We start from the raw sequence: 26,421 nt of genomic DNA, 5'->3' as shown, positions 1-26,421 counted from the left end.
TAGCTATTGGACAGGGGATTTTAGAGGGGATGTGTTGACTGAAGAAATAACAATTGGCTCATTTATCATTTGAATGAATTTGATTAAGGTCATCTCTAGGGATCCCTTGGGAACAAAATAGTAAAATTTTAAAGCTTTTGGCCTATAGGCAGCTTGAGAGACGATGGTTTTTAGTTTGTTGGGGAACAATAAAAAAGTTCTCAAAGCTTTCTTTTTTCAAGATTTTAAACTAATTTGGAAGTGCAAACAACTTGACAAGTGACCTAGGGGCAGATATAGCTCCACTGTGTTATGTAGAGAACAATATTTTTGACACGTGTCGATGAAGGTGGAAATCTTTGATAGCTCATTTCAGTGGCCAGACCAAAAATGACACATATAGCTGAAATAATACACAATTGAAGATTTATTCATAATTTAAACATATCACATTAAGATCATCTCTAAGAAAATGTCAAAGAAAGCTATCTGAAGAGCAGTTTTTTGAGTCAAATTTTCAGACCAAAAATGGTATAAATTGCCCCAAATAAAATAAAATTACAGATTTCATCATAATTTCAATAAATTACATTAAGTTCATCTGTAGGATCCTGTATACCAAATTTCACAACCATTATACAAGCGGCTTTGGACGAACACATTTTTTGACCAAAATTGGCAAAAATTGCCCCAAAAATATGGAATTGCAGATTTCATCATAATTTCAATATACCACATTATGTAGGAGCCTGTATTTCAAATTTCAAAGCTATCCGATGAGTAAATTTTGAGAAACAAATTTTTTGACCAAAAATGGCAAAAATAGCCCCAAAAATACATAATTGCAGTTTTCATAATTTCAATATATCACATGTAGATTATCTGTAGGAGACTGTATACCAAATTTCAAAGCTGTCAAACCCGTAATTTTCGACAAACACATTTTTTTACCAAAAAATGGCAAAAATCCCCCCCCCCCCCCCCCCCGTCAGATAAGCAGTTTTGATGAATCAAATTTTTTTACCAAAAAAGACAGAAATTGCCTTAAAAATAGAGATTTGCATATTTCTGCACAATTTGAAGAAATCTGAAATAGATCATCCCTAGGGACCTATGTACCAAATATCAAGGCTATCTGACCAGTAGTTTTGAAGAAGATTTTTGAAGATTTTTCGACCAAAAATGTCAAAAAAAAACCAAATACGCAAATTGCCTTAAAAATACATATACAAAATTTCACCATGATTTTAATGAATCTGACTATCAAATTTCAAAGCAATCAGACGTGTGGTTTCAAAGAAGATTTTTTTATCAAAAACAGCAAAAATGCCCCGAATATACAAATATGCAAATTTCACCACAATTTGCTCAAACGTAAGTGAGGTCACCCAAAGTGAACTGCATATCAAATATGAAAGCAATCAAACTTGCAGTTTCAGAGAAAAAGGCAATTGCTGACGGACGACAGACGGACGATGATGATTGAAAATTAGCCTATTTGATAAGTTCTATGTTTCTGATAGCGGTGGTAATAAAACTGTTGGAACTGAGCTTCTTGATTATGCTTGCAATAATTTTGCACGGCCCTAACGCCTGGTGTCAATCAATGGTGCTTCAACTGATACAAACACTAAGAGTAAGAGATCTTGTAGGTGGTTGAAAAAGTTAAAATAACTTTATTGATATTATTTAAACTTTATAATGTAGTAAGGACCTCAAATACTGGGCATCTAAGTTTTGCATATGATGTTTGTAACATCATCAGTTTGTGGCAATACCACTTTCTGAATGTTGCCTTTTGAGACTTGCAGCTTGATTTGAACAACATAAGCTCTTTTCTTCAATACACGGTACATCTCTATACTACCGGTACATATACAAGCTACAAACATAGCAAGGTATTGAGAAGCTACAATAGACAGAAAGCCAGAAATACATACATACATATATACATACATAAATACATATATAAATACATATATACATACATACATACATAAATAATGTGTGTACATATGTACATATAATACAGTACATACATATAGAAATACAGACAGACAGACAGATACCCTTTCACTAAATAAATAAGCTCCCATTGTCATACAAATAAGATCTATTGGGAGCTTAAAATTTGGAGTTACGATAAAATGGAAGTCATGTCTATTTACTTACCTTCTCTTCTAGTGCAACTCTCTTCTGTATCATCAACTTCTAGTTGGCGTTTTGTTTCACATCTCTGTACATTGAGGTGGCATAAGCTATTGTACACGTTTCCATCAGTTCCACATACAAGATTGATTTCACTATCACAGTCATCTTTGCAGCGACAGGATGGCTCGCCCTCTGTGTTGATGAAACATTCTTCCATGGCATCATCACAGAAATGACTTTCACACGCATTCTCTTGAAAGGGAAAATAATACATTACATGGTTCAATAGTCATTACATTACCAAAATCACAATAACAGATTTGATATGAACATACCGTACAGATAAAGGAATATGCCAACATTATTCATTCAAAGGTAAAATTGAAATGCACAGAAGTCTCTTTCCAAAATGTTCAAGTTTCTAAATCTAGAACACTATGATAGCAATTTGTTTTGACTTTCCTTTTCCTGCATTCGAGTGTAGTCTACAGTCTTGTCAATTTCTATATGAAGTCTGGCAATTCACATATATGGTGAACATGAATTATTTTGCGAGAAAGTTATTATTGACAAAAACACCCAATATTTCCATTGCCATGAGTATCAAAAAGTGAAAAGGATTTTAACAACTGTTTATTATTGATTTTTGAAAAAATATCACAAAAATACCTAACGTAAAAACATAGGGCCAAAGTCCCTGAAGCTACTATAGACATGGATACAAAATTAAGTATTTCCTGACTGTATGAAATTATTTTACTAAGTTCATCCTAGGGACATGTAAACCAAATATTAAAGCTGTCTGACCAGCGGTTTTGAAATAACAAGCGACTCAACAGTTGACAGAACTCTGCTGTGTTATGTAGAGAATAACCTTTTGTGACACATGTATTGATGAAGAAGGTGGATATCTTTGATAGCTCATTTCAGGATGGCCTAACCAAAAATGGAAAAAAATTCCGTAAAAATACCGATTTGCATATTTCATCAGACTATACTAGGCAATAATAGCAAATAAACGAGAGTTAATTACATTCTAATTAAAGTAAACAAGACTTGCTTAAATCAAGATTTACGTCATAAAAAAACAGCACATCTGTCAGGTTATAAAGAATCTTGAGCTGGTTATCTTTTAATATCAGTATTTTCATCCTATTAACCAAGCACATTTTAACTTTCAAATTAACATTGTAAGTAAGTTCTGTTGAATAAGTTGAGACTGTACGTACTCAGAGAAAGCACACTGAAGAGACAAATGTTTGAAACTTAAGAAGTTCAAGGTCATCAAAAGCATTTAATAAGGAATCATGTTACACTTTCATTGCATTGTTTACACAGATTGCATAATTGCTATAAATAGCACATGAGGAATCTTACACCCCAGCTTTACCATAAAAACCCTATCACTTTGACCACTCTTTTAATTGACCATTCTATTTTTTCCTCAAAAGAGTAATCCTATTTTATCCTTACCAAGTCAACCATAAATGGAAATTATAACTTTCTCTATCTCTATTTATTTGACCACCCTATCATGACAAACTATTATGAGCAATTTCTTTTAGATAGCATAAATGGTGGTTCAGAACATATCAAAGTTGGGATTCAGGAAAGTTGCCTTTACATGTTTTAATCCTCAAAGATGGTAAGCATTTCACTATGAACTGTCAAAAAAAGTTGAACTTTCTGATAATTCTACACTAAAATTATTTTGGCTTTGATGATTTCCTAATTAATTCAATTATTTAAAATCATATTAATTATTTTTTTCTGGGTGAATTGATAGGGTTTATACAGTACAAGAATGACATACAATGTAAGTCAAATTTTGACCAAAATGACAAAAAAATTCCTTAAAAATACACATTTGCATATTTCATCACAATTTGAACAAATCTAAGTTGGGTTATCCCTAGGGACCTGTATACCAAATAACAAAGCTGTCTGACCAGCGGTTATGAAGAAGAAGATTTTTTACCAAAAACACCTTTTTTGGCATTAATTTGCCTATTTTCAACAATATAAAAAAATTAAAAAAAATAGTTTCTCAAAATCATATTTTCCATCTACACAACAAATATCAAATCAGTAAGTACTGCGGTTCTCAAGATATTTGAGTGGACGGACGCCTCACAAACGGACATACATACATACATACATACATACATACATACAGACTGACAACGGACGCCGGACGGATACCCATCCCAATAGCTTCTATAGACTATAGTCTATAGTAGCTAAAAATACCGCAATTATACGGTGTCGCACACATTTTATCAGAATTGGTACATATTACCAGTACGGGTACCAAAGATCAACCAGAAAAACAAGAATGACAAAAACAAATAAGGTCTGCAACTTAGGTACTGGAGGTAATCTTTAGGAACATGCATATCAACTTATATAGCAATGGGACAAGCAGATCCTACATACATAAGCAAATGTCAACAAAAAATTAGCCAGAGAAGCTTGACAAAAAGAAAAGGTGGGAGAGTGGGGAAAAAAGAGTATATGTAGGAAAAAATATAAAAGGGATCTTTTAAAAAGGAATGCTACCTCATCAATCTTCTATCCCCTACCCCCTCCTGAATATCAAATGTTCCACCCCTTGATCATGTTTACATAAGACCAGCTGGCAGTATATTTACAACTTTGGGGATGTTTTAATTAATACTATGAGTGCTATCATTCAAATGTAAACAGCACTTTAATCAGTTACAGATAGTGAAATTCCTTCCACTGTGGGGGGAATTATGACATCTGGAATTATCCTGGATCCAAATTTCTCATCAGTTCTTGTGTGTCTTACATGCGAAAGTTGCAAAAATTGATTCGCAATGAAAAGATTTACCTCAGCTCTGTTTTCAGGATCAAATTTTACTACAAATTGATATTAAACAAGACAAAATTATGTTCACAGCCTTCGAAACTGTCTCACAACAAATCCTTGGTTGGTGTAGGTCATTTAAGGTCACAAAAGAAAATTACCTAAAATATAAATATTTGGGGGTTTCACAACACTTTGAGCAGAAAATTTATCTAATAACATCCCTCGGGACTTTTGTACCAAATTACAAAGCTATCAGACAAGTAATTTTGAGAACAAGTTTTCTTGACCATATGACAAAATTGTCTTAAAAATACAAATTTGTATATTTCACGACAATTTCCACATATCTAACTATTGTCATCCCTGGACATCTGTACACCAGATGTAAAAGCCGTCTGTCCAGGGGCTTTAAAATGAAAATATTTTTTACGATTTTTTGACCAAAAATAACAAAATTGCCCCAAAACAATTATATTTCCAGCTTTGTAGTAATTTCAACGATTAAAAGGGTAACACCCTTGCAAACATCCAATCCAAATTTGACAGCAATCGGGCTAGCGGTTTCAGAGAAGAAGAAATTTTACTTAAAATGAGAAAAATAACCAAAAAATTCAGCAAAAATATAAAATTCAAGATATCTTCACGATATTCATCAAACTGATTTGGATCAACCTTAGTAACCTGTATACCAAATATCAAAGCTATCAGACTAGTTATTCTTGAATAAAAAAATTTTTGACCAAAAATTCGGAAAATTGCCCCAAAATTACAAAAATAAAATTTATATAAAAATTTCAATTCAATTTGTATACACTTGACTGATGTCATCCTGAGGAACATGTATACCAACTTTCAGTGATGATTGACTGGAATGATTTGACTGCATAGTGTCACTGTAACTGTTCCTTGTTGATAAGAAACCACATACCGGTACATTAAGTGTGACTTATATTGACAAAAGTATATCAAGTACTGTAACAATAATATTGCAAGGGATGCAGCCTTCCCAATGAGATGAATATGTAACTTTCTAAATATTTTGCAAGAAAATTTTACTTTTATTTAAACTTTCATCATTATTTGACCAGGGGTGTAACATTAGAAGTGTTTTGACAGAAACGGTGATGATTAAAGACCTGTGTCCGGTGTCAGATTGTCTTGCCAGGAAATTTACTTGTTAGATGTCAATGGAAAACAAAAGGCTATGACACTTCCATAATCCTCTTACAGAATAGAACAAACTTGATCCCAGGGACTGAGTCCCCTACCTTTGACCCTATAAATTTGTGACTGAAAATTTTGTCATTACATGGAAACACAGAATGAGGTAATCCCTTGGATCCTTTAAGTCCTGTAGCTGTTTGATATTACACAATAGCTGTGATCTTTCATGTTTAGGTGGTTTGAGAACAAAAGACTTTGGAGAAACCAGATATGAACTGAAAATGCTCACGTGTTTCATTATAATATTGCAGTTATGTGTAAATTTGAACCTTTGCCACATGTTTGCAACTTCATTGAAAGTGTTATGATCAACATAACAAATCATATTCACCACAGATTAATTCTAAATCTAAGTATATATCCCAAATCACGAAAGTTCATTAAAATATGCAAATAAGGAATTGACTGAAATGTTCTCATTAAATATGCAAATTAGGAATTGGCTGAAGTAAAAAAGTTGAATGACTTTTAATAATATCGTATCATAGTATCTTTAATGTACAAAGCAATTTGTCAGCTTCGGTCAAGTCCAGACAGATATATACTTAATTAGGAAAGTTCATTAAATTTGCAAATAAGGAATTGGCTAAAGTAAAAATGCTTAATGACTTTCACTGTTGTATCATAGTATCTTTAATGTACATAGCAAGTTTCATCAAATTTGGTCTAGTCAATAAATATCCCTAATTAGGGAAGTTTATTAAATATGCAAATTAGGAATTGACTGAAGTAAAAAAGTTTAATGACTTTCAATAATGTTGTTTTATAGTATCTTCAATATATGTAGCAAGATTCATCAACTTCGGTCGAGTCAATTCAGATATATATCCCTAATTAGTGAAGTTCATTAAATACGTAAATAAGGAATTGGCTGAAGTAAAACTGCTTAATGATTTTCGATAATGTTATATCATAGTATCTTCAATGTACATGGCGAGTTTCATCAACTTTGGTCAAGTCAATTCAGATATATATATCTAATTAGGAAAGTTTATTAAATATGCAAATAAGGAAGTGGCTGAAGTATAAATGTTTAATGACTTTCAACAATGTTATATCATAGTATCTTTAATGTACATAGCAAGTTTCATTATGTTTGCATGGTCAAGTCAATTCAAATAAATATCCCTTAGTTCAAAAGTTCATTAAATATGCAAATTAAGAGTTTGATGAAGTAAAAATGCTTTAATGACTTTCAATAATGTTAAATCATAGTATCTTCAATATACATACCAAGTTTTTTCACTTTTGATCAAGTCACATCAGATATATATCCCTAATTAGGAAATTTCATTAAATATGCAAATTATCCATTACCTTTTATGTCATCCCTTAATATCTTTCAATGCTGATATATCTTGGTGTGATCAACATTTGTAGCAAATCTCATCACATTGTGTGCATTCGTTGTCAATATATATCTGTTTTTTTCTAAAATCATTAATTATGCAAATGAGCAAAAAGTAAGCAAGCCATACCCACCAAAAACTAATCACTTCTTGCCATTTGCAAACTGAATCTATGTACCAGATTTGATTCTGATCTAATGAGCCATTTTTGAGATATTGAGCACACAGACTGACAGACAGATGGACAGACACACAGACAGACGGACAGACACACACAGACAGACATCGCTGCAACATATGCTCCCGTGTGTCAACACGTGAGCAAAAAATCGGGAACAAATCTAAAATTACATGTTCAGAAATGTAAACAAATGTACTGGTTCATCAGAGAGACAGTGGCTGTAACCTTTGATAATTTTGGTTATTATATTTGTTTCTAATTCTAAAATTAACTGTAGTTTCTTGTTCTACTCCACAAAGCACTGTATTTACAAAGTGTTGAGCTCGTCAACTCAGCCTGTACATGTGTACATTGCATTGTTAGCGTTGATAAATGTCTTCTGGTTAAGACTAGAATTAAAAGGTAAAATTTCATTAATTAATAACATAGACACTGTGTTGGCAAGCTAAATTGGTGGTGTTTCAAAATACTTTCAGGGCAGAACAAACAATAGACATTAAAATAAAAATAGTGAAAAATCATCAAAAGTTACATCTTCTGACCCTTTGTGGTATCAAAAGAAATACATACCACATCTACCACAATATATAACAGCAATTGACATAGCAGTTTGTAAAAGACAACATGCATTTAACAATAGCACTGATGATGACTGACAATGACATAGTTGCCAATTATTATGCTCTGCATTGTTGACAATAGTGACTTTGGAATTCTTTGTTTATTTGCATACTTGTGAACTTACCATTCGGACATCTTCCATCTGAAATCTTGTAGAGATCTGACCCTCTTGAACATCTAATTGCATTCAAACGACATAATGAACTATATGTTTTGTTGTCACTACCACAAACATGTTGGTTCTCATCTTGGCAGTGACTTGCTGGCCGACAAGTGCACCATTTTCCACCGTTGCCTTCTACACATATCTCCCACTCTTCACAAAAATCAATGCCACACTGCCTGTCATCTATTTGCAAATGAATATAATGACAAGAAATTTAGGAACTATTTTTACTTGAATTTTTATTTATTTTTATGAACATACCATTTATTCTTTGATAAAGTTTGTAAAAATTTGAATATATCTTTCTGCTGCTTTATAGAATATTTACGGATAGTTAACTGAAACGACAATTCTGTGACAGATGTGTATGTTTTAGCTGATGAGTATGTTTCCGCTGGTCACACCTTGAGGACTTTAAGATTGTGTATGGAAAGGGTTTAGAAATGGAACTTGCACATGGAAGTCCTCTAATAAAAGTTGAAATGTTGCTTTAAATACAGTGATGTATACATAAATTTGTACATAGGGGCAAATGGATGCGAGGCTGTACAAATAGTACCGACTGAAATGCATTTCCGTCAAATCATTTGGAATGTTATAAAACTGAATAGGTCAAAGGTTTCAGTAAGTGCTTAAAAAATAACTTATTCTTTGTACCATGTGTACCTGTATTGTCAAATGTACTGAGAAGAATTCTATTCAATGGCAGTGTATATGCTTGCAGTTGAAAATAGCACAAACGTTTTGAAGAAATTACATAAATTATCACTTTTGCTTCACTTAGTAAGCTTTGCAATACAAACATTTTGACAGTTGGGCCATTCATTAGTTATGAGGCTGTACTGTTTGACCATCTGTTTTACTTATTTGCATGTCAGTCATTATCGACTCTGTTCAAACAAACTTGTAGATTATTGACACCTTTAGCAAATGCTTTAAAATTTAGTGTAGAATTTTACTATTTCAACTCTTTCCATGTTTGGCTCCCTTTCATATTACTTATCTGATCTCTATGATTTTAATAGCCTTAAATTTTCATTAACACAGGAATATTTCTACAGTTTTCAAATTTCTAGGGCCAGTAGTTTACAAGTTTGCAATTTTTGACCATTTTTGACATTGATTTTCTTCATGTGAGAATCAGTCATTTTCCAACTTTGATTTGAACAAACATGCATCAAAATGCCACATCTTTACCATCTTTTAAAGTCAGAGAAATGAACTCTTTGGATGTAGAACTTTTGTACATTTTTAAACATTTACATTGTTCATTTTCAGAATAGTCACCTCATTAACTTGGTAGGAAAACACTTCAATTTGCATCCAAATCATAATATACCTACAAAATTTGTAACTGCTTGGGTCAATGCAATTTGGAGTGTGTAATTTTACGACTATTTTAACATTTAGATTGTTCATTCATATATCAATTACTCTACCAACTTTGTTTTGAACAAAATCGTATCCAATGTGTTGTTAGGAATAGAGTACATTTTAAAGTCACGAGAACACACTTTCTCAGTTTAGAATTTTTTATTTATATACAAACAGATAACAGACAAAGGGCTGTTACAGCTGCCTTATATCTAGATACTGGTATGACAACTGGAAGCTAAAATGTACCTAAAGCATTCCAAAGAACAAAATAAAGAATATTATTTGCATAGTCTGTGTATAATAGGCATTCAAAACTCATTGCTTTTGCTTGAACTCTCCTGGTTCAAACTTTGTCAATAAGGACAACACATTTCAATTTGAAACATCATGAGTAACAGAGTGCTGAGAAATAATACCGAGATATTGTTTTACAAAATCGTAGCAGTGAGGAAAGAGTCAGTCCAACTTCAACCTTTAAAGTTAGTAGTGGAGATTTGAAATGCCACTGGACAAGGCGGTTCACCTAGTCTTCAGTAAATTTTATTCAATAATATTCACGTTTCGGATGCTAGGCTGGAATCTAGCCTTCAGCCTCACCAGCAGCATGCTGAAAAAGAGTTCACCCTGAAGAAGGCGACTTGTGTGTCACAGAAACGTTGGTATTATTGAATAAAATTTACTGAAGATTGGAGACGGGTTGAACTGCCTCACCCTTTACTCTACATGTAAGAAATAGCTATAGCAACTAAGTCAGTCATAACTACGGGTAGGTCAGTCAAAACTTACCTTGACATGTTGGAACACTAGCTGACCACTGATGATCAATTTTACACTCAATTTCATCTGCTCCTTCTAATGTGTATCCTTCAATACAGGAAAATTGAATCTTGCTTCCCAGTGTGTAATTGCCACCACTTTTAAAGCCATTGTCAGGAGCTTCAATGTTCGGACACGTATTTACTGTTTGGAATGAACACGTCAAATGCAGGTTGTTATCAAATGGTTATATGGTAAAAAGAAACTACAGACAATCAAAAACAGGTTACTTGGTCAAAGAGAATCTTGTTGACATTGAAAACCAGAGTGTAGTCGTGTTGAAAAACGTCTGACAATTTTTTTTTGATAGATGTGTGATTAATTACTTCTGGATATCAATAAGATGATACCGTACTCGTCCGAGTATAAGCCCCTGCTCGTGTATAAGCCCCCCTACTGATTTTAGAGGATTTTAGAAAATGCATTACATCCGTGTATAAGCCCCTACCCTAGTGTAACTCAAATACAGAAAGGTTAGGAGAGTATATTTGGTCATTTAATGTGGTAAAATTAATTTTAGATAATAAAGAAACTATTAAAAGATGTTAAAACAATGGGAAACTGGAGTTCCCTTGACAATATCGTAAGGAAAATGACACGTTTTTCCAGTACTATCTTGATTCTTTGACCCTACTCACCCCCGTCGCCTAAATAGAAGAGTCTCACTCACGTCCGCCATTGTTTATTTTCATTCACGGCCACGATGTTTTCAAGCTTCAAACATGCAGTTTCTTTTGTTTGAAGCAATTATCCTTTCATTTGTGAAGACTTTTCCTGGTGACTATTACAATTTTCACTGCTATGTTGTTGTTTTCACAAGATGTAGACAGTTTGTTATTGGAATATTGAGTTGCCTTTCGATGTGGGCAATGCATGCCTGTTCACATTACTGGTACTATCAGCAGCATACATGGCGTCTTTGTTTCAAGTTTGGGTTTTTTTTCGACGCTGAAATTTCACCAAAATGTCACTTCTGTATTCAGAGATTGTACAATCAATTTCTTTGGATGTGTAAGTCGATTTTGAAAGCGATAGAAAGATCGAGTGGTGTTGAAAAAAATCGTGCATAAAATTAGCATAAATTATGCGTCCATGCCAGATAACATGGGGTTGCTCGAGTATAAGCCCCTCCCCTAGTTTTACCGCTGTTTAGTGTTGCCGAACCGGGGGCTTATACTTGGACGAGTACGGTACTACAAATAAATGTTGATGTTCTGTGTTATGTTAGGCATCACTAAAAATTGACAAAATTTATGTAGCAGCTATCTATATGTGCGGCACATTTATATCTGCAAATCTGTTCAAATGCTTCTAAAATGTTGTCTGTTGAAAAGGGTAGCATCATAAGCAGACCTAAGATGTCTGATTGTCACAGGATGAGCCTTAAAGCATGCAATATCTGGAGATTGAGTAGACATCCGATGCTTCTAGATTAAAGACAGACCAGGCCTTCTGTTGATACATATAAACCATAACATAACACAGATGAGTACTGCTGCACAAAATGTGACAGAAAGGAGAGCTGCCAGAATACATCTCTGTTTTAGAACCACTGTTGGACTTTTATATGATCAAATGGAACAGCGTCTCTGATAACATCATGATTTTTTCATGGCAAGCACTTTAGGTGGACAATGACATCCAAACTTCTTTAGCATCTTTGTGCTGCTATAGTTATTGCAATGACTTCTTATTACGGGTAAGTAAGATCATTTTTTTGCCTTGTTTTGGTCTGTTATTGGTACTTTGCTTTGTTATTGGTACTTTGCTTTGTTATTAGTACATTGTTATTGCCATGTTATTGGCACTTTGCCTTGTTATTGGTACTTTGCTTTGTTATTGGTACTTTGTTATTGCCATGTTATTGGCACTTTGCCTTGTTATTGATACTTTGCTTTGTTATTTGTACTCTGCCTTGTTATTGACACTGCCTTGTTATTGGTACTTTGTCTTGTTATTGATACTTCTTTTTTTATTAGCACTTTGACTTGTTATTGGTACTCTGCCTTGTTATTGGTACTATGCCTTGTTATTGGTACTCTGCCTTGTTATTGGTACTTTGACATATTATTGGCACTTTGCCTTGTTATTGGCACTTTGTCTTGTTATTTGTACTTCATTTTTTTATTTGTACTTTGTCTTTTTATTGGTACTCTGCCTTGTTATTGGTACTACCATATGCCTTGTTATTAGCTCTTTGCCTTTGCTACAGCAGTTTTTTATGGTTTTCTCAAGTTCTGTTTGAAGTTCATCTCCTGGGGTCTTTCGTGTACCATATTGGTCAATTGCTTTGTTCACTTCATCTATGGATGATATAATGTCTTATCTTTCACACATGGCACAGCTGTTAATGCCCCTTAGGTGCTTTATCTTTCACAGATGGAATAGCTGTTAATGCCCTTTAGGTGCTTTATCTTTCACAGAGGGCACAGCTGTTAATGCCCCTTAGGTGCTTTATCTTTCACTTATGGCATAGCTGTTAATGCCCCTTAGGTGCTTTATTGTTCACTTTGTTTTCACTAGTGTAAATCTAAGACATTCTTAACCCACCTTTCCAACCGCGGTATTTTTTTTTGCTCTTTGATAATTTCACCATGTTGTGTCTTTATCTATTTTCCTCTTTAAATAACCCACTGCCTACTGCATACCATTATGCATTGTTCTCATGCTACCTGTTGCTATGGCTGTTTTGATGTGTTCACTAATTAGTTCTAAATTCTTCTGTATCTCATTTACTTTTCATCGTAATTCTTTTCATATAATTTTATTGAATTCTGAATCATATATGCACAAAGTGGACAGAGTTTGTTGAACCTGGCTAAAAGTAGATCTTATTTACATTTACAGTAGACAAAGAATAGATGACAAGTACCTGTAGGTCTACAAGGAATATAGCAATAACAGCAAATAAACTTGATTACGAAGAGTCAGCCAATGCACACAAAGGGCTAAATGCAGACCACAGACTTGACATTTTTGCAAAGTCCCTGCAGGAGCAATTATTTATGGGGCACATGCTATAGCAATGAGCTAAGCAAATATAATTTATAAAAGAACACACTCAAACGGGATAAAGATTTCATAAAGAATACTCACCACGGCATGTTGGAATTTGGTCAGACCATTGACCTGTGTATGTACAAGTGACAGATGACACCCCTTGGATTTGATAACCATAACTGCATGAAAAGGACACTCTATCACCAAGAATGTATGGGTCATCATTTTGCCTCAGTGGATGACGTTCAGATGTTATGTGGCCATGCATCGGACGTGGAATTGGTGGACACTGTACCTCTGTAAAAAATAGTGACAATGACATTGTGCTCCCACTTTGATCCTAATCAATTTACATCGACAAGACCTGTATCCGTTTTAAATTAACCTGAGTCTCATACTGTCAGTGTTTTGTGCAGAACCTTGGTTATGCAAGGGGTTAAACTTTGAACATTTTAAGGACATTGTATGGTTAACAATTGGAATTCTGGGAAATTCTCTGTCATAGCATTATCTCAGCTTTCCCAACTCTCCTGGTCTTATCTTTAATAGCTAGTGATTTACAGCAAAGCTCTAGGGCATGCAACTGTCAGATGATACTCTTAGCCTTGAACCAGAGCTACAATGAGTGGCTGCATCACACAATTTGTACGTACTTATTTCTTATGACACAAATTTCATAAATTTACCAATTGATAAAAAAGGCCAGGGAGAGCAAATATAAGGAGTTTGTGAAAGTTTAAGACAAACATGACAAAAATCCTAGGGAACTTGCAATACAAATCTTAAAGGCATAACTCAGTGATTTCTGAAAAGAAAATTTCCTGTTAAGGCCAGGAAGAAAAAATAAATTGTTCATCGGAATCGCCGCTTCTACTTTGGCATATTTTGAATTTTTTTTTTTTGATCGCGGCATATTCTTACTTCCGCATTACAAATATGTTTAGTACTGCCGCTGGTGGCGCCCTACACTTTGTCAGGTTTTCGTGGGCACGGGATTTTTAATGAGACTTCCTACGTGTTTGTACGGACTTAGTTGACCGCCAACACGTTGTTGTGAAGTCTGAATTTGGCAAATCACGACGTAAAGTGGGTCGATTTGGTTAGGTTAGTCCATGTCACATCATGAGTATTAATTTGATCGCCAACATTCGACGTGATGGCCAACAGTTAGTTCTAAAGACGCTATTCAGTGTTTGTCCTGATATTCCGTTCGGCGATTTGTTCAACAAGATCGTGACAGCAGATGGACGGTGCATCCGATTGAATGAAAATTGCATCGAAAGTATAAAAAATTACGGCAATGACAAAACACATGGTTGCGTCGATGTTAAAAGTACGATCTGAATGATGACTATATAACTTCACTCCGATCACAGTACAGTGTTGTTAGACTATTGTGTAAACTGTGTAGAGACAGTGCAGACAGTGGTAAAGAGGTCAAAACATGGGGCCAAAGTAAAATGAAAAAAGTCAGATGCTAGGTCCCACCAGGACAATATTAAAGGACAATACTGAATTGTTGGATTTCAGTGATTTGCTGTACATTTCAGTTTTATTCTGAGAGAATGTTGAAATATTCAGAATATGTTTTGCAAACACTAACTGTGAATGTAATGGCCTATGTTATTGTTGGGAAAGATAGTCTTGAATTCAGTTCACAGTATCAGTGTTTCTTGTCTGAGATATTTCTGGTAAAAAGGGAAACAATTATCTTGCCTTTTCTGCATCTCTGCAAAAATGCCAGAGAACCGCGTTTTCCTTCGGCCTAAAAAAAATTAAAAAAAAAATTTTCGCTCGCCGGTCCTGGAACTTGGTCCAAAAAATCCGATGAACAAGATTTTTTTTTTCTCTGGCCTAAATATGATATAACTTTCCAAGATAATCATATAGCTAATTTGTTTTTGATCTGAACAAAAGTAATAGCCTGGTCTCTAACTGGGAAATTTTCATTGCAAAAAGAAAGACTGGACAACTTGGACAACCCTTCTGGTTTTGGCATGGAAAATTCCAATGGTAAACCTGAAAGTTTCATACATATGGAAACCATGGTAAAGTTTGGTAAAACTGACTAGCAAACACTATCACATGATAATAGTCTGTGTTCATCTAGGATGCTACACCAGGGGAGGACTGGTCCCCCTCTACAGGAATTTTTGAGGGGATTTTAAAATTTGGGGTGGGGATTTAACTGAAACATATAATCATGTCTTTACATGTAAGTTTTAATGTTGCAATGATGTCACTTGTGATATACATACTACAAGCTATAAATCACTTGCTTACATAATCCATGCTGCTTGCTGCAAACACCATCCTCTATAAGAGGATATATTCTGTATGTTTGTTTGTACATATTCAGTATGTTTGCTTTATTAAGGCTTGAAGTACATTAAAGCATATATACGAACAAAAGCAAGCCATTTCCCCTGTACCTTCTGGGGATTTTTAACTGAACTGTGTGCACTTACATAAAACAAGAAAAAATCTTTAGTAGTTATAAAGGAATGTTTTGTAGCTTCTGAAAAAGATGTTACAGTACTTGTTTGTTATTTTTTACTGTGCTTATATCATCGCTAACCAATGTAACATTAGGATCAACATTGCCCTATACGAACCAGTTAGCTGCATTTTTCTAGTGACCTAGCTGGTCATGTAGTCTTGAAAGCAGATTTAGTGGAGTTAAAACAAACAACTTGGGAGGTCGGCCTCAGGCTTCCATGTTTTGAATGCAGAGTTTTTCAATGTCAGATTCGCTCGAATTGCCTTTTGTCAGTCATTTTACAATGAGAAAATAACAAACAGAAAAAGGCTGGTTGCCACCAACAGTTAACTTAATTAGGGTTTATTTGCCCAAAAAATGAGTCATTGTCTGTTCATTGAATTAAAAAACCAGACCCATTGACACCACAGCTTGCTTGTGACTTTCATTGCATGCAGTCCCATCACAGTGCAATGCCATTCACTGAACTGAACATGTTTCTGTAACAGTAAAGTAAAATTTTTCATGTCAATTTTTACTACCAGAATTATATTCATAGTGTTATGGACATTACAGTGCACAAAAACTTGAGTTTGTCTCCTTTTCTCAATTGTACAGAGATGATGTGACACAAGCGTTACCTAGCTAGGGCAATGAACTTCTGTGAACGTAACTCTAAACTGGCTGACAGGCTTTCATATGCAAAATTTGTGTGGTATTGTTTCAACAGCATTTGATTGAAGCAGTTCAAAAAGTATCAAAATCGAACTAAAATTAATCCCTTTCATGTAAAAGTTCTTGCTACACTATACAGTGCCTGTTGTCACACTATTAACAGATGCCAATAATGGGTCAAAGGCATCGAAGTGTGACACCCATATTTGATATGCCATTCCAGCCAGCTCAGTGCAGAGTGTGATGGGTCGCCCCTTCTACGCACAATTGGCGGTGCGCAGCACACCAAAGAGTGGGCACTCCGCAATCGCGCAGCGTAGATGAAACACTGCTATGGTAAGACATTCTAATTTAATTGGATTCTGAGTGCAGAGAGTCGATCCTTGCTTGGGGAGGTCACTTTACAAACGATGGGCTTAGAAACGCTGCCTTGAGCAGAGGCAGCATGTAATCCCTCTGAGAAGTAAATAAATCCATGAGTTTCTGAGTCAAATGCAGTGACTGGGAATGTCTCAGCATTCAGCAGGGCAATGCATTCATCATATGAGTGACAACTATTTCAAATGATCAGAACCAGCAATTAGTCTACTTGAATTCAAGAAGCCTAGAGCAAGAAGTAAGTTTGCAGATAACATTACCACACTTCCCCGATCCTTGTCTTAAACTTGATTGCACTGGAGAACATGTACTACAATACAGTACTCACTTATCAAAAGATCACAATTCACTCTTGTCAGAATTTCAGTATTAATCATTTTATGATAATTTTAACAAATGTATATGTAACCAGTTATAATTTATTTATAATCTTTACTTCCACGATTGTCTCTATGTACATATTAGGAAGTCCCTATTAGTGAGAGTCTGTACAGCACCGCCAGTGTTTGACATTCACTTCCGAGAATCTCCCTTTTAAGATTCATTAAAAGTTTGTCTTGCAGACTGATCAACATTTTCTCATTGATATTTCTTTTCAGCCTTTGACAGCAGTGAACATTTTGGTCAACTTTCTCCATTTCAATTACACCAGTCTTTTCAAAATCATTGTATCACTGGGCATATTTTTATGTCACCTACTGGTAGTACCTAATTTACTTCTTTTAGTACCTACTGGTATAATATATTGCAAAGATTTTTGAACGTTTGCTTGGTGCAAACCTCTGGCACAGAGTGCCTTTTCTTCACTATGTGCCTGGCACAAACCTGGTGCAGAGTATATAAATGGGACCTATACCTGTACATACACATACCTATACACATATGTATTACAGTACACAATGCATACAAACAGAAAAAAGGCTTGATTAACCAATTGCCAACATCTGATAGCCACTATCTACAAGTAAACATCTGATGGAGTTAGAAAAACGTAGTCATACAGATTAAATTGAATGAAAAGTCCACACTACCTTGCATCTGTACAGTGATGGAATGTAAATGTGACCTTCCATATGTACAAGTATATATTCCCGACTGGCCAATCTTTGGTGGCCTGAATCTGAGTCGCATGTATCCATTTCTCGTGGAATATGAACCCTTTGATTCGCTTCCTTTTTTCCATCGAAGGTATCTGGTGCTGTAATGTTGTGATCGGCAGTCAATGTAGAAAATTGTATCTGGGAGAGGATAAACAACTAATCTACCATCTGCAGTGACTTCTCTTGGCGAATCACCTTCCCAGGTAATCTCTCCCAATGACCTTTCTGAACAACAAAAAAAAATAAAAAAGAATAATCTGAAAAAGTTTTAATATTTCATATGTATGGCAAAAGCAGTATATACAGTGTATTTACCAGTATGGTGACAATAATTCACTGTCACCGCCTGTGAAATGAAGCAAAATGAAATGAACGGCACCATTGGTTGATATGACAATATAATGTTAAAACAAATATTTCCAACATTAAATCTTAAAGGGCCAGTAGAATTTTTTCCACTTTTGTTCACCACTGCCATGTTCTTATTCTACTCCCTTAAAAGCATGTTAAAACACCTACTACTTAGCTTGACAATACAGGGTCTCTCGTTGTGTCAGTGAAATAAGGTCATAACAGCAAATTTCAGCATTTACCAGGTGCACCAGAAAGAGTCAATTTTTAAATACCAGAATCAAAATCTGAAAGCAGAACATGTTCTAATAAATACTGAATAATTGTCCTACAAAAAGATTTTACTTTGAATTTAATCCAAATGTAACAAGTCATTTCAGATCAGTTCCAGAAGACTAAATTTGACAATTTATAAATGTTTCGCACTGAAGCAATGCTTTGTGTAAAGTGCACCGTTATTGTTTACTTTCAACAGTTCATTGACAAAGTTAGTAATTCAAATCTCTGACAATAGCCAGAACCAATGGTAGAGCAACTGTGGTACAATTGACCTACAAAATCGTTGGATTAAGACTTTAATACCATGAATTTCCATCAACACATTACTGTTTGGTATCTTCATCAATGACAGATCAAAGTTTGGATACAGAAAATAGCTTGAATATGATGAAGTACTGAACACGTCTATTCCTATTATTATTGAATCATTGATTACTAAATTTTTGTAGACACAAAAGGCTGAACATGACACAAAGAAGAGTATAGTCATCACTTTTTTATAATGAAGCTATTAACTCACGGCACATAGCTGCTGTAGGAGTCCATGCTGTGTTGTAACACACTCTATCCAATGAAGTTGTAGCAGATGTTTCAGTCAGAAAGAATTTGCCAATATCAGAACAACGTTGTTTGATTACACTTCCTGGTGGAAATATTCTGGATGAGCAGCCACTTATCTGTTTGGAATTGGAATAAATTACGATGTTTTCTGTGGCTTCAGGACATCCACAGCTACGCCTGTCAACTTAAGAAAATAAAAACGTCATTAATTCATAGATGACACAGTCCTTGCTGGTACATGTAAGTGGTCATTAATTGTTGTTGACAAAACACATTTAGCATTACATCAGAGTTGTCTGTGTAGATACACCTTAAAGCCCCAACAACTGTGAACGTGTAATAAATAGATTTCAAAATATCCCCATTTTACAAAAGAGTTTTCTTTAAATAAGACCCATTAAACACTGAAAATGTGTAATATAACACTGTTATAAATACCCACAGTGGCTTGTAAATTCAAACGTTTTAACTTCATTTTAGATTTCCTGCCATTTTCAAAAACTAATCATGTGACAGAAAACAAAGATTACAACAACAAAATGTTGTTAAAATTTTAATTCCCAATGTACTGTGTCATGTGACTCCTCATTGAAAACGTTATTTAACCCTTTGCACCCTGACCCCCTTATATTCTATGGCGTCATCGGACATTTATGTCCGAGCCAGGTTCAAAGGGTTAATGCTGCACTGGATCATAGCCTGCTTTTGTGATAAATTTCTGCCATACATTACTCAGACTGCTATGAAAGATTTTTCATTGATTTTAGACATGATGCAACACAAAAACAAGGATAAAGCTCATTTCTTGAGTAAATTAATAGGGTAACACCTTCGATAAAGTTTGTATGAGCGATGTGTGATAGTGAGCATGCATGCGTGAGTGCTTCACGAACTCTACAACGTATGGAGTGGTCTCAGTCAGAAAAATGTAACAACGTAGCCGGCTATTGAACCAATCTTTTTTTGGGAGTGGAGATTTAACCGAGCGGTTCTCTCTGTGGCCTCTCCGCTAGGCGACTGATGCCGTATGTTGTGGGTTCGAACCGATTGAAAACTAGCCATATCCAATCCAAATTTGAGAGCAATTTGGCAGGTGGTTTCAGAGAAGAAGAACTTTTACTAAAACTGAGGAAAATAAACAAAAAATTAAGCAAAAATAAAAATTCAAGACATCTTCACAATATACATAAAACTGTATAAGGTCCACCTAAGGTACTTTCACACTAATTTTCAAAGCGATCAAAACAGTGGCTCTAGAGTTATTTATTTTTTGACCATTTTCACATTTTTAAGCTCATTTGCATAATTTGGGCCATGCAAACTTCATTTGAACAAAATCCCATCTATAGCCCAGGATGTGTCCACAAACCAAATACCAAGCTAAAACGTGCAGCAGTTTGCGTGTTTTCGATGTTGACGAATATACTGTTGTATGCACATACACATATACATACATAATTACATACATACATACAGATGCCACCAACTTCAGCTTATATGATAACCTCACATCGGTATACCAAATGTGAGCTAATGATAATTGACAGATGATAAACAGTTCGTTGGCACTCTTAATTTGGAGGTTCGTTTTTGAACGACTGCGCATGCCCAGATCTCAACTCGATTACGTCACTGACTTCGAAGTCTTCGTGTCTGGTTTGGGACATCGGCTAATTTCGGCCTTTGTTTTAACGCTATGCAAGGCCAAGTTAGGAAAAATTCGGTCGTGGTTAACCTCGTGACTAACCTCACTACAACATCATGGCAGCAAGAGAGCATGATAAGTCGTAATTTGCCAACTATTCGAGCTTTCTGTTTGACGTAGTGCGATCGTCACCTCAATGTTTTCAGTATCGGCAGTGACAGGTCAAGCACCTGCAGTTCAAAAATGTCCCATTTTCGCGTAATTATGTGTTTGTGAGCAATGTCATTCGAGTTATTCAATCGATAAATATAGATGAACAAAGGATGGCAGTTTCATTGAGCTACGTTGACGGGGGATGTTGGGGGACATTTTTGAAAATCGGTTACCCTTCCAAATTGTATTCGTTTAGCCTGGTCAAGCCTAGCCAGCGAAATTGATGATCGCCGAACTGTGGATGGTTCAAAGACTTTGGAAGTGCAGATTTTTGATAAAGAGCTATGTTTATTGACTGAATGTTTCCAAGTTGTCTTTCCAGGGGTTGAGGCATTTGACAAACTTCATAAGATTATTTCCAAATACCCAAACACTAGGGTAGTACGTGGGTAGGGGTTGACATTGACTTCGTACTTTCCACTGTCCCTTATAAAGTCAAACCCCATCATAAATATGTTAAGCTTGCTCGAGATACAGGTTTTAATACAGATACACTGCTGTTAGTCAAACACGTGTATGTCACACATTCAGAACCGACCTAGACACATTGGGCACGGAGTGAAATCAGTTACTTTGCATGTCGCCTTCAAGTTCAACTTAGGCCCCTTATTCGCATTCCGAAACTTCATCATTAGGCTATAGTACATACAGTGATAATACCAATGAATTGTCCCCGGGAATTTAGCAAGAATGGGCGCTACGTTATGAACACGGACGAAAATGGACGGCAAAGCGAACATTGAGGTCTCAATCAGCTTGAAATTGGTGAGTAAACAACCTATTTACCTTCGCTAAGTGATCGGTCCCAGCATTATTACGAATTAGAGTCAACTTGCACCTTTCCCAACCCGCCCAGAACCAACTTGCCCAATTCCAACACGCCCGATACCAAGTCGCCCAATTCCAACTCGCCCTATGCCAAGTCGCTTGTTGTTTGAGATGTAGTTGTAGATTCCATGTACGCAAACCCGATGGCCCGAGGCCAGCTATTTTCATGCCGGGCCAGTAACTCGTAAAAGACGGTCCTACTGTTCCTAAAGACATGAGCCAGTAACTGCAGTAACTTTCCCTATACATAAAGAAACCGAACGAAATTTATTCTTTCAAGAGATTTGCAAAACTCATGAAATTCGCAAATAAAAACTTTTCCGTGTTAGCACATATTTCAAGCCCTAGCCGCACCTGTGGTTCTCAATGTTAGAAATATTTGTTGTAGGCTGTTTTAAGAAATAAAACGGTTTTTTTACGTACCAAGTACTCATAAAAATTGCAAAATAGTATCGGGCGAGTTGGCATTGGGCGAGTCGGTATCGGGCGAGTTGGAATCGGGCGAGTTGGTTCTGGGCGGGTTGGAAAAGGTGCGAGTTGACTGGTACCCGGTAGGAATTACCCGGCTGCACTGTGGCAGGTCATCGTCCATTTCCGCGTCAGATAACGTAGGCAACACGTACGTGCATAGATTCCCACTGTAATCTGTTTGATGCATTCAGGGATTGAATACGCATGCGCACATCAAAGTTCAACGAGGTCATTCAATCTGCGATTGCGCAAACGAACCTCTCAATTTAGAGTGGCAACGAAATTGATAAACGAGGAATGCTTGGAAAAACAACAGAACTTCTCCTACTTTGTTGAACATGTGTGACTTGTTTATATAACAAAGCAGCATTAGTTCAGCATTGAAACAGATGTAATAACCTATACAGTAAAAATATAAACATACCACAAGTAGGGAATACAGATGTCCAACTGCCGTCTTGACAAACACTTGTCTCAGAATGTCCCTGTAACCTATGGCTACTAAAACAAGTAAACCGTAGTGTGGTTCCTTCTGGAAAATTCACTACAGCATTGTTTTCAGAATAAGGCTGATCATTTACAGAAATATGCCCATTTTCAAGCACTGGAGGCTTCACACAGGTTTTTTCACCATCATCTGAAATGCTTCCCTCTGTAAACAGAAAAGGAAATGATTAGATTACAATCCTAGCTTTGATGTATCAGACATTGTGATTCAGGAAGTGAACACGTTTGATAAAAATAGTGACGATGTCACTGTTTGCTCCCATATACTTATCAAAACAAGCCAACAATTGTATGAAACATAAACACCTCAGTTGTGTTTTCTAATGATTTTTTAACACATTTCAACACCAAATAGTTTACTGTACAAATGCTTACTAAATCACCATATTATATATCCTTAGTTCAGTAGGTATAAAATTACCCAAAAAAATCTTAAAAATACAAAATGAAAGACATCCCTGTAAAATTGGCATTTGTGCAAAGGATTGATTGTGCCTACAAAATATCAACACATTCTGCCCAATGGTTCCTGAGTTGCAGCATCTTCACTGATTTTCACTTTTTTGTATCTCATTTGCATATTTTTCACACAAACATCTTGATTTGAACAACTTCACATCTCCAACCTAGAGTGCGCCTCGGTACCAAATATGAAGATTGTGGGTGTTGTGGTCTTCATGTTTTTGATCTTAACGGACATACATCCATACATACATACAAACACACAGACGCCATTTTGCCACCTTATAAGAATACCTTCCATTTCCATATATACATATGCATATATGGGAGCTAAAAACTGAAAAACAACCTGAAGAAAAATACAAATATGCCAACTGGTCATATAAGATATTGTAAGAATACTTTTTTAGTTAAGAACTTCACATATCTGGCGGACAAGCAGACAGACAATTTAACCCCAATCGTGCTGTGTTAAATAAAACATATTGTTGAAATAAACGATATGAGATTGGAGAATGAAAAAGATGTTTGAAAAATGGGCCCAAAGTCCCTGTAGCTACTGTAGATGTGGATTGTATGAAAGACATACATAGCATAATACTGGATTGTATGAAAGATATACATAGCATACTGGATTGTATGAGTGCAGAGATCCTTTGTCAATATATTCTGATGGCAACAGAACTGTTTCAGTATGGCTCACACTTTAAAACCCTCTCTATACACAGACATTCAACAACAGCCAGCATAGAAAACTGAAAATTTAGGCCTATGGTGTCTTTGCCATCTGTCTCTCACACAAGGTGGACACTTATACTGGCAGTTGCATAAAAATCCTGAAACATTGACGACCTATTAGACAAGTAGTTCCTGAGAAGATGATTCATTATATGCAAGATAGTAATAATTTGATACCGCTAAATGCCTTTCAGTGCCAGTAAATCTCTGAATGAACAACTGCATGTATAGTATGTGTCATCAAATATGACACGGTCTTTACCCGGTACTGGATGCATTTACTTTTTATGAGGAATGAACTCACAATATCTACAGGTACTACAATACTTATTCACCTAGCAAAGTCGTTAGCAGCTAAACCCCTCATAAAAAATGTTTCAACAAGGAGCATAAAATGACAAAAACTGCCTTAAAATTATTTCATCACAATTTGAACAAATCTGAATAAGTACATCGCTGCTGCCCTGTATACCAAATATCAAAGCTGTGTGATGAGTGGTTTAGAAGAAAACAAGTTTTAAAGATTTTCTACTAAAAATTGCCTAAAAATACAAACTCACATGTTTCATTACAGTTTGAATTAATTTGAGTTAGGTTACCCTTGGGGACCTGTATACCAAATTTATGCTGTGTGACCAGTGGTTATGAATAAGATATTCTACCAAATATGGCTTTTTTGGGCACATTTGCATATTTTCAAAAAGATAATAAATAAACTTTTTACTATAACCCAAACAGGATTCGAACCCCCACACACTTTACGGCAACATCGCAATGCAAAAAAGATCATTGACCATAATCATAGCTACATGTACATGCCAAGTATATAAAACATGGGGCCCGGGGGCACCGACGTCCTTTGTACCTCCTTACTGTTTATTATTTGCCATAAATGTGAAATTTGGCAAAAAGTCAAATTGTTTGGACATAAATGAAAGTTATTTGAACTGGTTGGTTACTGCTCCAGCATAAGTTCAAGTGTGGATTCTAAGTATCAACAACCCTGATATGAAAGTGAATTAAGAATTAGAGATGGGACTCAATAGGATCAACAATATCTAAAACAGGAACCGGTGAACTTATATAATACAGAAGGGGAGAAAATTTAGCCAATGGCTAATCTAAACCAAATTACTTAAACTGGACTGTTGGCATTGATTACACATGTATTTATTGTCCATCATATAGAAAATAAATTGGGCCATTGACTAAAAAACATTTGCTTGTTACACTCACCACACTTGTACTTAGTATTTGGAGTGTACACCTATCTACAATACAATGATAAAAAGTTGGGACTCTGTAGGTCAACAGTGCATCTTTAATGTGTGAGACTAAATAAGCTTACCCCTCAAGTATGTATAGGCCAAAGACAATATTTAATTTTGAATTATGTAGTGCAGGGAAGGACGTACAATATGGTGAAAAGCAAATTAAATATAAAAACTGAATATACAATTATATGGAAATGTTGTTTTACAGTCATGAGTATCTGGTGTGTGCTGAGAGACAAATATTAAAATTGGACAGTATCATCCTGACCACAGTTTGTCTGACTGGTTGTTTCCTTCTGATTTTCTGACACGGTGATAGGTACAAAATATTATGCTATTCACGATAGTTATACAACATAGCTTGCATTTTGTTCACAGTAGAACTGAGTTTTACATGTAAGATAACTTTCTCGTAAACTGTAAATTCTGGCTTCTGGCAGCTCAAACATCGCAATAATACATTTTTTGATATGATATGGAGTGACTTGCACACATATGCAATATGCAGTGACAGTCGATATGTTCATAGTAAGAGTCTACTACATTCAAGCATAGTGATGTTGACAACTACATGCATGCCAGTGCACGATTTCAAAGTAGCAAGGATGAAATTCTAATGTTTTTTTAGTGGAAATATAGGTATTAAACGACAGTGAAACAAACAACATTAGTTATCGTGACCTTGCTAAAGTGCAATCTCGGATCATGTATGATCTGATGATCATGCCAAATTTATACCATGTCGGATTATGCCGTGATTCTG

The 26,421-nt window shown here is 35.4% G+C and overlaps 1 protein-coding gene across 2 annotated transcripts in view; it reads right to left on the bottom strand.

Moving 5' to 3' along the window:
- The window catches only part of LOC139152808 (sushi, von Willebrand factor type A, EGF and pentraxin domain-containing protein 1-like), a 118,510-nt gene that overhangs the window by 4,519 nt on the left and 87,570 nt on the right, over window positions 1-26,421 (bottom strand). Inside the window, exons 18-24 of one of the 2 annotated variants that reach the window (XM_070726150.1) lie at window positions 23,102-23,329; window positions 19,480-19,704; window positions 18,261-18,554; window positions 13,794-13,994; window positions 10,668-10,841; window positions 8,463-8,687; window positions 2,152-2,382 (exon numbers count right to left, since the gene is read on the bottom strand). In XM_070726150.1, coding sequence (XP_070582251.1) covers window positions 2,152-2,382; window positions 8,463-8,687; window positions 10,668-10,841; window positions 13,794-13,994; window positions 18,261-18,554; window positions 19,480-19,704; window positions 23,102-23,329 — 1,578 coding nt within the window. The remainder of the gene's footprint in view (window positions 1-2,151; window positions 2,383-8,462; window positions 8,688-10,667; window positions 10,842-13,793; window positions 13,995-18,260; window positions 18,555-19,479; window positions 19,705-23,101; window positions 23,330-26,421) is intronic. The other variant, XM_070726151.1, reaches the window with a different exon arrangement.

Source organism: Ptychodera flava, chromosome 16 (assembly GCF_041260155.1).
Source record: "Ptychodera flava strain L36383 chromosome 16, AS_Pfla_20210202, whole genome shotgun sequence".
Classification (NCBI taxonomy): Eukaryota; Metazoa; Hemichordata; class Enteropneusta; family Ptychoderidae; genus Ptychodera; species Ptychodera flava.
This window is presented reverse-complemented; position numbering and strand designations above follow the sequence as displayed.